The 15,962-nt window shown below is 46.0% G+C and overlaps 1 protein-coding gene across 3 annotated transcripts in view; it reads left to right on the top strand.

The window, feature by feature from the left end:
- The window catches only part of DENND2A (DENN domain containing 2A), a 101,040-nt gene that overhangs the window by 51,114 nt on the left and 33,964 nt on the right, over positions 1 to 15,962 (top strand). For 2 of the 3 annotated variants that reach the window (XM_040260000.1, XM_040259998.1), the window contains exons 3-7: positions 613 to 740; positions 2,291 to 2,412; positions 9,452 to 9,652; positions 14,511 to 14,604; positions 14,993 to 15,043. In XM_040260000.1, coding sequence (XP_040115934.1) covers positions 613 to 740; positions 2,291 to 2,412; positions 9,452 to 9,652; positions 14,511 to 14,604; positions 14,993 to 15,043 — 596 coding nt within the window. The remainder of the gene's footprint in view (positions 1 to 612; positions 741 to 2,290; positions 2,413 to 9,451; positions 9,653 to 14,510; positions 14,605 to 14,992; positions 15,044 to 15,962) is intronic. The other variant, XM_040259999.1, reaches the window with a different exon arrangement.

Below are 15,962 nucleotides of genomic sequence, written 5' to 3'. Positions count from 1 at the left end.
TGTGTCTAGATTTATTCAATCCTAGTGAATGTAGGATGAGGGGAGGGTGGTAATAAGCCAGGCCCCAGACAGAGAGCCAGCCATGTTTATACAGATCTCAGAGTTCGGTGGGGTGCCTCAGCTGACCTTTGGGTGTCTGATTATAACCACTTAGGTGAAAGAAAGAGGAGGTGGGACCCAGGCTTCTCCTCTGCTCTGAACTGGCCCTCACTGCTCCTTTCTGGTTATTAATGTGTGTTCTGTAGAACATTTGAAAAATCCAGAAAAGCAAAATGAAGAGAGGCCATCCCTCAGTCCTGAGATAGCAGCTCTATGTTTCACTTCCTTTCTTTTTTATCTCCTCCTTACATATGTTTACTTACAAAGTGGGGTTTGTATTTAAATGTATACTCTACAATCTTTAGTTGGCATAATAGCATAAACATTCTCACAAGTAAAAGCCACATCTCATATTTGAAGATTTTCACACTGTCTTACAAGAAACAGAGTTGATTTTGGCATTCAAAATTTTTACAAGAAAAAAAAAAAAACTTTTATGGCATATATTCTCTGAACCAGCCTAATCTGATTTAAGTTCTTGGGTTTTTTTTCTTCCCACCTTGTACAACCCAGGAAGTCCTATGAGTTTGAAGACTTACTGCAGTCTTCCTCTGAGAACAGCAGGGTAGACTGGTACGCACAGACTAAGCTGGGGCTCACACGCACTTTATCGGAGGAGAACGTCTATGAAGACATTCTAGGTAAGAGGCCGAAATGTCTGCGTGAGTCTGCCTGTGAGAAGGAGGGGGAGGGAGGTGGTGCTGGCTGCTTGAAATACACACGCTGGAAGACAAACATGTACTCAAATGAGAGAGCCAGGTAGGCGGGTGGACGAGTGACCCAGGGTGAAATATGTGAGAGAAAATGAGAGGAAGCGCTGGCAATGAATGGCCAGGGAGGCAGCGTGGCAACAGTGGGAAACACATGGGACCTGGAGCCTCAATATCTATGCCTGAATCTTGACTCTGCTACTTGTTAGCTGTGTGACATTAAGCCGGTGACTTAGCGTCTCTGAACTTCGTTTCTCTCATCTCTGTACTAAGGAGGATGATAGATACTTAACAGGGTTGTTAGAGGACTGGAGAAGATGGTAGGTAAAATATCTGGCTTGTGACAGACTCTTGGTGAATTGTAGTGATTACTGAGTGAAGGAAAACTGAAGACTACTGTACTCTTTCCAAAACTGTAGGAATGTGGCAGTAACGCCATCAAACTTCAAACTTGAAATGTGTTTGAAAAGTAACTTTGGCCTTGCTCCCAAGAATTCTCTGATTCAAAAACGGGACTCAGATTCACAGGGCTTGTGTGCGTTTAGATTTGGTGAGTTAAAATCTTCAGGGAGGATCACAGTTTCAGTGAGATGTGCACTCAGACTATGTCTGCATATGTTGGGGTGGGGGGTGGCGGGGAAGAAATGAGCTGGTGAGAGGGAAAAACCCATCTGTGTGCCTATGCAAGGGGCAGATCGGGCAGATACACGCGTTCCTGCATACACACAGTAATCAGCACTGGAATAAACTCCTAGGTGGGAGGAAACTTGAGACTTGAAGAAGTGGGATACTAAGCCGAGCTATTTGAATTACTGAGTCCAAGCAGCCAGAGACAGGTTCCTGCCAATGCAGTAGATGTCCCAGGTCCAAAATGGGTACGAGATCTGGACTCCTCTTAGTGTGTGCCTGGCAGGGTAGCTTTCAGTTACAAGGAGCAGAAAACCCAGCTGAAACAACAAAGGGAGTTCGTTGCATCACGAGACCAGAACTGGCTTCTCTTCCTTCTTATCTCTCAGGTTACCTCCCTTCTCAGCAGGTGTCCCACGATCTCCATGATGGCTGCCATCTGTTCCCCAGGGTCCCTGCCTGCAGCAAAAAAGGAAAGCCTGTCTCCTGCAAGCCCCAGCAAACACCCTGAGGTTCACTCTCACTAGACTGGGTTAGGTCCCTGTTCACCTTCAGAGTCCAGGAATGCCATGCCACAGTGGGCTTAGGCCTGGAATATGAGCCCTTCCAGGAGTGGTCCCTGAGGCCAGACTGGCTTAAGCTCTGAGACTGGGAGTGAAGCTCACACATCTGAGAAAGGGGAGACAGAGACTTACCCCAGTGAAAACCGAGATCCATTACCAAGAGGAAGGCTGAATGCATAGCAAGACAACACACATCCCCACAATGAGAGACCAAGGTGTGGCTAGAGATCTGATAAGGAGAGCTTCCTTGGTGTTCCCAGTTTCTGATCTGTTCATTGCCTTTGACTGCAGATCCGCCCATGAAGGAAAACCCTTATGAGGACGTTGAGTTACATGGTCGCTGCCTCGGGAAGAAGTGTGTCTTGAACTTTCCAGGTTCTCCCACCTCTTCCATCCCTGACACACCTGCCAAGGTATGAGTCCCCAGAGAAACGGTGCAGGGAGGGGGTCCCCAGCACCGTGGCCTTGAGCAGGCTGGGGTTCTGGGTTACACGGGAACGCCAGGCATCCTCACTGCAGGCTCCTGGATTTGTTCGTCAGCGGCCTGCCTCTGCTTCCTGCGTCTAGTTCTCCTGGAACCCTCTGCTCAGCAAGGCTTCCTAAAGTAGCGTTGTAGCATCTGGCTCAGAATTCTCCCCAGCTGTAAATAAGATAGTACATCCACGTTACACAGCTGTGAAGAAGAATGTCATGACATAAACTCATATGTGTTTGTGAATGCACAAGAATGTCTCTGTAACAGTCCCTAAGAATGAGTTAGCAGGCACCTCTGCAGAGTTGTCTGGGTATCTAGAGGTCAGGAAAGAACACTGACATTTTCTCAGAATATCTTTTTGAACCTTTTGCAGTTTTGTAGTATGTACATATAGATAATATTACTGTATTCTCATACATGATAATTTCAACACATTGCCTAGGAACTGAATTCATATTCTTCTTTTTTAACACATGTAGTCTTATTCATAATGATCCAAACTGGAAACAACTCCAATTTCCTTCAGTAGGTGAATGGTTATATATAGTACAGCACATTTATATGAGAGAATATTATTCAGCATTAAAAAGGAATAAGCTATTGATGTATACTAACCTGGATAAATCTCCAGAGAATTATGGCAAGTGAACAAAGCCACTCTCATAGGTTTACATACTACATGATTTCATTTATATACTTTTGAAATGACAAAATTAAAGAAACAGAGAACACATTAGTATGAATTCATATTCTTTAACATAACATTACACATTCTTCATAATGGATCCCTGGGCACCCATTTCCCACAGTCCCTACATATAAAATCTTCTCTCCGGCCAAAGCCTACTAACTACCTCTGATGTCATAGCCCCAGGAGCAGCAGATGTTTTCTCTGAAGAGCAGGGAATGAATATATGGTCTCTGTTTTGACTGCTCAGTGCTGCCGTTGTGGTGTGGAGCAGCCACAGACTATATGTAAACAGTCAGTGAGGCTGTGTTTCAATAAAACTTTATTTACAGACACTGAAATTTGATTTTATATAATTTTCACATGTCACATAAATATATATATATTTAGTCATTTAAAAGTGAAACTGCTTGGGAACGCATGTACACCTGTGGTGGATTCATGTCAATCTATGCCAAAACCAATACAGAATTGTAAAGTAAAAATTAAAAATAAATAAATAAATTAAAAAAAAAAATAAAGTCTATAAAGAAAGTAAAATTAAAAAAAATAAAAATAATAAAAATAAAAAAATAAAAGTGAAACTGCTCTTGGCTCGGGGCCTGTGCAGAAACAGGTGGTGGTCCAGATGCAGTCCACATGCTGTGCTCTGCCCAGCCCTGCGCTGGGTCAGTTCTACCTCTGCCCTTGGCTCTTGCCTGGACCTCTCCGGTAAGGCCCAGCTCAATCATGCCTCCTTCAGAAAACCTCCAGGCCATCTTAGTCCCTGGGACTTGTTCCCCTCTGCTCTCCGGTAACACTCAACGGGCTAAGCATTCATTTTACATGAATTTGTATATTCCGTCTTATGACATCTCTTTATTTTGATGGTTTGAAGTCTGACTTAAGTCATGTTGCTATTTAGTCACTAAGTCGTGTCGACTCTTTACCACCCCATAGACAACAGCGCACCAGGCTTCCCTGTCCTTCACTATCTCCTGGCTGCTGCTAAGTCACTTCAGTCGTGTCCGACTCTGTGTGACCCTATAGACGGCAGCCCACCAGGCTCCCCCGTCCCTGGGATTCTCCAGGCAAGAACACTGGAGTGGGTTGCCATTTCCTTCTCCAATGCATGAAAGTGAAAAGTGAAAGTGAAGTCGCTCAGTCGTGCCCGACTCTTAGCAACCCCATGGACTGCAGCCTACCAGGCTTCTCCGTCCATGGGATTTTCCAGGCTAGAGTACTGGAGTGGGGTGCCATTGCCTTCTCCACTATCTCCTGGGGTTTGCTCAAATTCATGTCCATTGAGTCAGTGATGCTATCTAACCATCTATTGAGTCATGTAATATGTCTTAAAAATATCTCCTCAACTAGACTGTAGGCTCCTCGAGGTCAGAAAGTATGTATTTGGTTTCTTTGTGTTTCCCGTAAGTAGTTGTTATACAGTGGTTTAGTTGTTGAAGAAATTAAATGGAGACCAAATCCAGGCTACAAGTGTCAGTTTAAATCCCATCAAAAGGATCTGTTTCCAACCTAAGAAAAGAAGCCAACTTCCTCTCTAGGCTCTGCTTGAGGTCAGCATTGGCTGGAGGGCGGGGGGTATACACATAAGGCCTGATAGTCACAAAGGGAATCTTCCTCAAGAGAGTGGAAGGTTGAACCTTTCACGAAGGCTGGATCTTACTGGCCCAAATCAATTGCTACAGTACTTGCCAAAACCGATTAACTGCTGTCTTCTCCTCCTATGGAAAAGAGCGTGATCATGAATAATCCATGACAGCCAATAATTGACAAATAGTTTCTACTTGCCTTTGAAACGTGTTGTTTGTGTTTTCACTGGAAGTTGGATGTGCTCAGCATTTAGGGAATCCTTCATTTCCCTCAGTGAGTGAGTCTGGCTTAGAAGAAGGCTGTCTGTAGACTTTTTGATGATGGCCATTCTGACCGATGTGAGGTCAGACCGGTGTGAGGCCTCATTGTGGTTTTGGTTTCCGTTTCTCTAATGATTAGGGATGTCGAACATCTTTTCATGTGCCTCTTGGCTATCTGTCTTTCTTCTTTGGAGAAAGAAAGCACTTATAAACAATAAGTGCTGGAGAGGGTGTGGAGAAAAGTGAACCCTCTTACACTGTTGATAGGAATGTAGATTGATACAACCACTATGGAAAACAGTATGAAGTTTCTGTAGAAAGCTAAAAATAGAGCTACCATATGGTTCAGCAATCCCACTCCTGGGAATATATCCAGAGAAAACCATAATTGGAAAAGATACATGCCCCAGTAGTCATTGTGGCACTATTTACAATAGCTAGGTCATGAAGTCCATCAACAGAGGAATAGAAAAGGAAGATGTGGTACGTGTATACAGTGGAATGTTACTCAGTCATAAAAAGGACAAAATAATACCATTTGCAGTAAACATAGATGGACCTAGAGATGGTAGTGCTGAGTGAAGTGAATCAGACAGAGAAAGACAAATGTCATATAATAGTGCTTATAACTGAAATCCAAAAAAAAAGGTACAAATGAACTTATTTATAAAACAGAGATAGAGCCATAGATGCAGAAAATGAACCTGTGGTTACCAGTGGGGAAAGGTGGGGGGTAGATTGGGAGGTTGAGTTTGACATATACACACTACTGCGTATAAAACGGTTAACTAATAAAGACCTATGTAGAGCACAGGGAACTCTGCTTAATAGTCTGCAATGACCTAGATGGGGAAAGAATCTAAAAAAGAGTGGATATGTGTATATGTATAACTGAATCATCTTGCTGCACAGCAGAAACTAATACAACAGTGTAAACCCACTGTACTCCAATAAAAATCTTTTTAAAAGGAAAAAGAAGGCTGTCACACCCAGTCTGACCCGTTTGTATCTTACTCAGTTCTACTTCAGAACAATGGAAAACATCTACCCAAAGCAAATCTGCCTGCAGAACTGGGTGATCCTCCCTAGTATCAGAAAATGAAGGCTTAGTAGCCCTTTTCTCTTTTTTTCCCCAGATGTTTATTTATTTTGGCTGTGCTGCATCTTAGTTGCAGCTCTCAGGATGTTTGTTGCAGCAATGTGGGCTTGTTAGTTGCAGCATGCATACAGGATCGAATTCCCCAATCAGGGATCGAACCCAGGCCCCCTGCATTGGGAGGGTGAAGTCTTATCCACTGGACCACCAGGGAAGTCCCTTAGCAGCTCTTTTCTTCCCCTTCCTGCCAAGCTAGAGAAAACGTTGGTCAAGCTAGAGAAAACGTTGGTCCTCTGTCCCTAAAATAGTGCAACAGAGGACTTCCCTGGTGGTACAATAGATTGGAATCTGCCTGACAGTGCAGGGGACACAAATTCAATCCCTGGTCTGGAAAGAATCTACGTACCAGGGATAAACTAAGCCTGTGCACCCCAGCTACCGAGCCTGCACTCTAGACCCAGAGAGTTGCAACTACTGAGCCACAACTAGAGAAAGCCTGCATGCAGTAACCCAGACCCAGTGCAACCAAAAATAAAATAATTAAATTTTAATAATTTTTAATAATTAATTTTTTTAAAGCAGTGAAACACAGTAGGTAACCCTGTCAATGAGAACTTGAAGTCCAGAGGCACTATCCTGCAGAAAGATAACCCAGTTGCCCAATGCACATCTGATTGCCACTCATATTTGCAGGCCGTTGCGGCCTTTGCGAGTCATCAGGAAGACCGTGCGTCATGCGCAGTCCTCTGCTTTCCCACATCTGGGTGTCTGGTTTGTGTCCCCGTCCTCGGGCACAGCCGCAGGCCTCTCCACCACCTCCATTAGCGTACCAGTATTCATGGAGCGTCTGCCACATCTGGGCTGCATCTGGGACTTAGAACTTACTGAAGCAATCTTTCCATGACAACCTCGTCTACCAGCCACAGAAGGGTCCTAAGATATTTAACTAGATTGTGCCTCTTTCTAGTAGAAAGGTGAGGGGTGACTGGACAGGTTTTGCTCAGATACTAGAGACATGCAGCTGGGGGCCGATGCTGACGCTTACAAACACACAAGGCAAGCTCCTGAGAAGGGGCTGTTTTCTTTTCTTGTTATTCCCACATGTAGAACAGCACAGCGAATATGATAGAAACTATTTTTTGTAATAAAGGAAACCTAATGTTCTTTCTTATATATTGACACTTAAGGGGGAAAAAAATCACTGGTTGACCTGGGTAGCTCACCCACATCATCTTCCACCAACAAACCATCTGTCACCTCGTGTGGCTATGTAGGGGCAACATCTGGTCAAATGTGCAGGTCTTGGAGCCTGACTGCCTCTGTTCAAACTCACATAGACCCCTGCTAGTTGTGTGACTGTGAGCAAATGATCTTATCGCTGTTTATCCGTATGTCACTGGTAAAAGTCAGGAATGATAATACACTCCTCCTCTGAGATGGTGAAGGACGGGGAAGCCTGGCGTGCTACACTCCATGGGGTCACAAAGAGTCGGACATGACTGAGCGACTGAACAACTGAGGGGTCTTGTGAAGGTTAATCAAATTAATTCTTGTATACCACTTAGACTAGTGCCTGCAGCATAACTATTATTTATGTATGTTTGCTTAAGCTATAGCATTAGGCTTTCAATATGTGTCCTTTTAAAAAATTACCTCGTTTTCTAAAAGCAGAACATTCTCATTGTAAAATTCTTTTTAGATACCAAGAAGTGTAAATAAAAAAATCATCTGTAATTGGGAATTTGTATTTTTTCTTTATACTCACCTGTATTTTTTTTCCTAAAACAGATGGTTATTATGTATATATGTGTGTGTATGTGTGTGTGTTTTAAAAGCCTTTTAACAATTGCATGTAATCCCAACACCCAGAGAAAACCACTGTTGACACTTTGGTTTACTTCTTTCCAGACCGTGTCACACTGTGTGTGTGTGTGCATGTGTGTGTACATAAAAAAAGATTTGGGATGATATCATACATACATTTCTTTCGTATATGCTTTTTTGCTGCTCTGTTACATTTATCATGAATATTTCCCCCTGCCATTTATTTCTTTTAAAAATGATTTGTATTGCCTGCAAGGTATGCCATTGTTTTAATGTAATGCCACGGTGGTACGTTAGTGTAACGTCCCCAGTTGTCAGAACATGCATGCCTGCCGATGTATAGTCGGTGTATAGTCTGAGTGTTATGTGAATGTGTGTACCTGTGGGCACAGGAGAACAACTGTATGTGTGTGTGAATGGCATCCCAGTGCTTCCTGGGGGAGTCCTCTGTAAGCAAGCGGAGGAGTGAGGTTGAGACAGGTAAAGACGAGGTGGGATATTTTATATCAAGGACCCTCTAAGTTCCCTGCTGTTGGCCTCCTGGGGCAGTAAGACAGGGACATGCGAGGACTGGAAGGGGTTAAGCCACCAGCCACATTCAGACAGGAAGGGTGAATGAACCCTGGCTGAGTCTAGGTCAGCTCCAGCTTCGAGGCTCAAGGCACGTAGCTTCCTCGCCACCCCCTCTTCCCTAAGAGGGATCAGGGGGGAAGGGATAAATTAGGAGACTGAAATTACACATTACTGAAATACATACACATTACTATATATAAAATAGATAACTAATTAATAAGGATTCACTTTGCTGTACAGCAGAAACTTAACACAGTGGTATAAATCAACTGTACTCCAATAAACATTTCAAGAAAAAAAAAATTTCTTCAATGGCGTTTTCATTTTTTTTTTCCTGATGAGTGAAGCTAAGAATCTTTTATATGTATCTGAAAATTATTATATTTCCTTTTCTGTAAACCTCCAGTCCTTATCTTTTGCCTGTTTTTCTTTTGAACTGTTAGTCTTCTCATTAACTTGTAGCATGTATTAGAAAAAAATGAGTTCTATAAATCGCAGATTTTTTAATTGTTTTTTTCTTGGCCTTTTGACCTTAGAACAGCTCATTTTTAAAAATCAGATATTGAGGCTCAGAGAAGTGAAATTCCTTATATTAGAAGGAATTTCCCTTGCCAGTGACAGGAATAAAGCTAAACATAAGTCTTGTAGCTCCCAGTACATGGTGTCAGAAAGACTCATTTGTAAAGGTATGGCATAGAGCCAGGTGAGTTTCCACTTGTCTAAAAAGAGAGAGTGGATTAGACTTGCATCCTTTATCATCCTCATTTTCCATAATTGGATGATAAGTGTTTAGGCCCTTAACAGCATAGACGACCTCAGTGTGCCCTTGGGGACTTAGACAAGCTTCTGCTCTTGACCTTCTTGGTCTCCATCACTGGCAGCACCGCTTATCTCTCAGGGGTCTCTTTGGATTTATTTGCTCTTCTTTCTTCCTCTCCCCTCACAGCAGTCCTTGTCCAAACCTGCCTTTTTTCGACAAAATTCAGAAAGGAGGAACTTCAAACTGCTGGACACAAGGAAGTTGAGTCGGGATGGAACTGGGTCTCCTTCCAAAATCAGCCCTCCCTCCACCCCCAGCAGCCCTGATGACACTTTCTTTAACCTCGGGGACCTGCAGAATGGCAGGAAGAAGAGAAAGATACCCAAGGTAAGGCTTGCAGCAAGCTTCGTGTTCAGGAGTGCACCCCACATACACACTTCCCTGCAAAGGAAGGCCACAGAGGAGTCTGGGCAGAGATCAAATCACTGGGCTCTCCCACCTGCTTCACCACAGGCCAGGTAGACATGGGGAAACCAGCAGCTGAGCTAGCTGGGCCTTGGTCACAGTAATTGGGGTCCTGTAGGGCTTACCAGGTGGCGCTAATGGTAAAGAGCCTGCCTGCAATGCAGGAGACACAGCAGGAGATATGGGTTCAATCCCTGGGTGAGGAAGATCCCCTGGAGAAGGAAATGGCTACCCACTCTCGTATTCTTGCCTGGAAAATTCCATGGACAGAGGAGCCCGTCAGGCTACAATCCATGGGAATCTTGAAGAGGCGGGCATGACTGAGCGTGCACACACAGCCTTCCTCTTAGCCATGCCTTTCCCTGCTTAACGACTCTCGTGATCCCAAACTGTGTTTCCATTGCCCAGCCTCAAAAAGGCCACATCTCCCTCCTTCGTGGCCTCAAAAAGCAGAGCCCCATCCGTGGTACTCTGACTCAGACTCCATCACCTCCCACTGCAGAGGGGCACCACACAGAGCCTGTGCTCTGAGGGAGCTCTTGTCAGAAATGCATCTTTACTGGGACTTCCCTCATGGTCCAGTGGTTAAGGCTCTGTGTTCCCCCTGCACGGGGCACAGGTTCAATCCCTGGTTGGGGAACTAAGATCCCACGTGCCCTGTGGCGTGGCCAAAAAAAAAAATTAAACAATGGAGGGCTTATGTGAACAAGGTTCTCCTCTCTAAAACATACATATATTAATATATATATATATATCTTTTCTGGCTCTTTTCAGCTCTGAAGGCAAAACAGGCCCAATGGCTTGGTTGTGCATGAACTGTGGCTGCTCTTTCTTAATTGGTGTTATATTTCCTTTTGCTCAGTGCAGCCCCTGCAATGCCTGTCATTCTATGCTGGACACTTCGGTACCAACTTCCTACAGGAGCTTTTTTAAATATATTTTTAAAATTTTTGTTTGTTGGCTGTGGTGGGTCTTTGTTGCTGCACGTGGGCTTTCTCTGGTGGTGAGTGGGGGCCACTCTTCACTGCAGTGTGCTGGCTTCTCATTGCAGTGACCTCCCCCGTTGCGGAGCATGGACTCCAGGCACACGGGCTGCAGTGGTTGCAGCTCTTGTGCTCAGTAGTTATGGTGCCTGGGCTTAGTTGCTCCAAAGCATGCGAGATCTTCCCAGACGAGGGGGATCGAACCAGTGTCCCCTGCATTGCAAGGCAGAGTCCCAACCACTGGACCACCAGTGAAGCCCCCACTACAGGAACTTTTAGAGAAGGAATTCTTCATTTCAGAGTCTGCAGATGGACTTCAGGGGATCATGAAATGCATTAAATCATGTAAAGCTACATGGATGAGTTTGAGGGGATACAAGGAAGGGAGGTGGGTTGTCTATAGGTTTCATCCGATTTTTCAAAGTGACCCACTGACCTAAAAATCAAAGGACATTTTCACCAGCTGGTCCCTCCTGACTCAGTTTGGTTCATCAGTATTTTGAGCCATAATACCACCTCCATCCCTTTCATTCTTTTTCAAGTGAAATTAAGTCACCTTGATAATCAAGAGTGCATCCTGAAGGGTAAGGGCAGTCAGAGTCAGGTGACCTAACACCTGCAGCCTGGCGGTTAGGAGAGGGCATTGAGGGCCCGGGGCAGGACTCAGGGCTCTCTCCCCTCCTGTCTCCTGGCTCTGCCTTGCCCCACCCAGGGCGCAGTGCACATTGCGCACTGATCATCGGTGTCTGCTGGATGAGTTCCCACTAGCATGTGGGTCCCAGTCTCCTTCTCCCCTGGCAGAGTCGCTCTTTGTCTCCTTTTGACTGTCTTTGAGTCCCTGCCCTGAGCTGTCATTGTGGCTGCTCCTGGGGACCCCGAAGTGTGGGGTCTTGAATCACCCTTACTGCGCCTCTTCGCGTTCTAGCAAGGCTCACACATCTCTGTAATGTCAAAACCCTGCTATTGTGGAATAATTGCACAAATGGCCAGTAACATCTATACAACCTCACCATTATTTTGGCAAATTAAATAGGAACAATCAAATGAATCAGCTTTAGGTTAAAAGAGCTTTGATACAACTCTAAGTTTGACTGTGGGATCTCTTAATAAGTACTTAACCTCTGTCTTCTACCACCTTCATATTATTTTATTATTTAGAAAAGATTTTTTGATTAAGGAGAGGAAAATATGTGTGCATATATTATATGCAAGTAGAGAGGTAGAAAGAAAAGTAGAATTATTTCTGCCACTTTCTATGTGTTTAATTTACAAGCAGCAGTTTGTTACCTCTTAGTATATTGCCTGAAATTAAAGTGAGTTGCCACCCACTTAAATAGTGCCCAGGCACTTATTCCAATAAGCTTTGACAGATATAATCAAATCTGGAAAAAAATCAGCTTTGACAGATACAATCAAATCCAGAGGAAAAATCACCGTGTTTTAGCTGTCACTTTCACAACAACAGCAAAATCCTATTAAAACTTTAATCATAAAGGTAAAATACCCAGTTCTTCAAAGGAATGCTTATTTTTTTTTAAATTTTTTGGCTGCACCACAAGGCATGTGGGATCTTAGTTCCCTAACAAGGGATCGAACCCACACCCTTTGCATTGGAAGCATAGAATCTTAACCACTGGACCACCAGGGAAGTCTGTAGGAATGTCTAAAAAGAAAACAAATGACTAATTATGGTTTATTCTAAGTTTCATGAATCCTCAGTTCTGTCACTTGCTACTTAATCTTAACCTAGACTTACCCCCCACTCTTGAGTATGAAGCTTCTTTCTAGATGCTCTGAATCCTTTTCTTGGAAGTCAGAGTTTCTTTTCCAGGCACATTCATGACTTCCAGATTTTGACCCTTAAAGCATTTGCTGTCCAAAACCCTGGCTGTTGTGTTTTGATCTAGCAAGAAGGACTTCATGGTCTACTCACAACTGATGAGACAGTGGGTTGGTTGGCACTCCTTCAGCTGCCTTTCTGAACCGTGTAACATAGAGTCCCTTCTGGAAGCGTGGATGCTCCCCTTGGTTTCTCCCACCTTGGCCATAAGAGGAATGAAGGTCCCAGTGGAGGAGGGGAGAGAAAGAGACACTCCTTCCCTGTATTCTCCTAGCAACCCTGTACCTTCATTAACACAGCAGCTGAAACCGAGCAGTTGTTTACTCAGCGGTGTGATGTCCTCAGGATTCATGAATCACAACGCTGTCCTTTCTGATGAAAAGCTGAGCTCCCCGCTCAGCGCACATGGCAGGTTTGTGTGGAGCCCTGTTTCTTTGGCAGCCACCATAGCAGAATTAAGTACCATATGACTCTCTGAAACACACCATCTTCCAAATGAGCTTATAGTTAAAAATATTTTTTTCAACTTAAAAATGGCTTCTAAAGAGGCCAGTACTTCTAGTAAAGAACACTTTATGTTTTTTCAGAACACTCAAAAAAAAAAAATTATCTCCTGTTAAAGTTCAATTATGTGACAGCCAGAGAAATGGGGTTAGTGTCGTATCCTACCAGTCAGATCATGCTTGAAAAGAAGAGATGGCCACTTCAGGGGGTGTGCTCTCAAGGAGATGGCGGGCTAGTGAGAGCAAACAGAAAGAGCCACCACATGGCAGGGGTATGGGGGTGAAGGCAGACGCCTCATTCAGGTGGGATTCCTGGTTAGGGAGAGTGGGCACTGCTGGGGCTGGGCTCCCCGTCAGGAGCCAGAGGGCACAGGTGTCCAGAGATGCAGCAGGGCTGTGTCAGGAGCGCTCTGCAGAGCTGGGGTTGTGGACCCCAGACCCACCACGAGGAGACCTTGAGGAGAAGCCCCCCACGCCCTGCCAGGCCCATGCTTGTAGAGAGGAGCCAGCGAGCTCCTTTAGGGAATAGATCAGAAGAGCGGAGGCTAGAGATGGGCATTGGCAACTGTGCCCACCTGGGTCCCATCACCCAGTTTACCATAGCACATCCCTCCCGTTCTTCCCAACGTACAAAAGAATTTCAAGCTTTGCAAGGTAGCTTACAGCCAGCTCGCCTTTAACATCAGTAGTTGGCTCGCCTTGATTATGCATGAGTAGACCTCCCTTTTTCCTAACCAGGTAAAACCCAGAAAGCTTCTGCTCTTGGAAGTTACAGGTGATGCTGTAAAGCCGGACAGGAAGTGACGCGGGGGCCTCCATCACCTGGCTCCGCTATCGTCAGCCTGGAGGTTGTGCCACTTAGGAAGGCATCTGCTGAGCAGCTCAGCTCCTGAGCACCAGGGTGGTCCTGAGAGGCCTCCGCCAGTCTGCAAGAAGGGCAATGTGCTGGGGGCCAGCCTGACTCCCTGCTGACCCGAGCTTGGACTCAAGAGCCACAACAACCCTGCTCCCTTCCTGCTTGCTGCTCAGACACACTTTGGCATGGTTCCCATGAAAGGGGCCCTGCCTGGGAACAGCTTTTTTTCCTGTCTCTTCCTTTTCTTATTTTGTTTTGGGGGCAGAGGCTCCTTCCCAAACCACACTGAGATGGCACTGTCAGAAGGGGCACACACCAGTGAAATGGCTCCCTCTGTGTGTCTGCGGGATGCATTAGATTCAGACAACACCACCCCACCACCAGAGAGGCTGGCTGTGCTCCTGACGGGTCGGGCTTCTATCTGGCTGAGAAGAATGACTAAAAGACACCAGCGGGCCAGTAGGATGTGTCTCCCCCACCTCCTGCCCCCAGCCCTGGCCCGCCAGGGTCCTCAAAGAGAATGGGCAGCGAGGGCATCCCAGCCCCTCTCAGGGAGGAGACTGCTCACACAGGCTTCCCTTCCCCCCATGTGTGGCAGCTGGTATTGCGAATCAATGCCATCTATGAAGCCCGGAGAGGAAAGAAACGCGTGAAGAGGCTGTCCCAGTCCACAGAGAGCAACTCAGGAAAAGGTAGGGGCCCCGTCACTGTCCCTCCTCCCCCAAGAATCTGAAAACAGAATCTCCCCCTCTCCTTGTCCATCCATCATGTCAGCCCAGGGCTGCATGCTTTGACCTCAGCAGGGGAGCCACCTTCTTTGCTTAATTTGCACGGAAGGGACCAATATTTTTGACTGGATTTGCTAGAGGCACCATCTGAAGTACAGCCAGGTTAATCTGGAAACGCATGCAGTTGGACAAAGACATAGTTTGTTCATGACCTTTAAACAGAAAAAAAAAAAAAAAAAAAACAGCCCCTCTGAACTAGAACTCTTGGATTTGTGCTACCACATGAAAAAGTTTCCTGCATTAGAAAGACCCACGTTTGCAATTTTTTTTTTTTTTTTTTTTTTTGGTCTAGTGACAGATGAGAACAGCGAGTCGGACAGTGACACCGAGGAGAAGCTGAAAGGTGAGAAGAGCCGTTGTTGTGCAGGGTGCGTGTTGGTGATGGGGAAGGTGCGAAAGTGGAGCTTCCTGCTGAGTGTGAGGGGACACAGCGTCCTTGCAGGAGCTTGCTGGGCAAGGCGTGGATGTCTGAACCCGGCCCGGGGTGGGCCTGTCTGGCCCCTGAGCCTCTGGCTACACTCTAGAGACTCAGGGTAGCTACTGCTGTGGTGACTCCCTGTCCCCGCATCCATGTGTTATGGGTGTTCTTCACACCTGTGAAAGGTACAGCGTGCTGGCCTGCGACTCCAGAGACCTGGGGCCCTTGCCCTACTCCTGTAAAATGGCTCTGTGATCTGGAGGAAATGATCGCGATCCAGGGCCTCTACTTCCTCATCAGATGAAGTCGCTGAAATTACTGGTCCCTGTGGACCTAAACCTGGTGATCTTAGTCTAGGTCTCAGTGAGGTTTGCACTTTTCAGAACCCCAGGGGCAAGCCAGGGAACGCTGTAGTCCAGGGCTGCTCAGCGAGGTGATGGCGACCCACCCGTCTGCTCAGTGGCCCTGCCTCTTCGGCCTCTGACACCCACCTGGCTCCCTGACCCATCTCGGGAGTGAGGCCGACTGTCTGCAGCACACAGAGCGGTCGCAGGAGAGAAGGCAGATGGGAGTTCTAGACCAGGCAGGTCTCTGCCACTTGAGCCACACGGGATGTTTACAAAGCTCCCAGCTCCAAAAGCTCTGGGGTCTGGATTTTGTCACAGCCCTCAAGAGGAAAGGTAAAGGAAGTGACTGAAGGGAGGAGTCCCCACCCCATCTGACACAGGAACCCAAGGGTCACTCAAGCCGCTGCCCCAAGTCCAGGCAGCAAATCCATGGTGGAATGGAGGCTCTGCATTCCAGGCCTCTGCACCCAGTTAGCCTGGCGGCGGGTTGCTACTCC

The sequence above is a fragment of the Oryx dammah genome, unplaced genomic scaffold, assembly GCF_014754425.2.
Source record: "Oryx dammah isolate SB20612 unplaced genomic scaffold, SCBI_Odam_1.1 HiC_scaffold_18, whole genome shotgun sequence".
In the NCBI taxonomy this organism is placed as follows: domain Eukaryota; kingdom Metazoa; phylum Chordata; class Mammalia; order Artiodactyla; family Bovidae; genus Oryx; species Oryx dammah.
The sequence above is the reverse complement of the archived record's forward strand: the minus strand, read 5'-3'. Positions and strand labels throughout refer to the sequence as shown.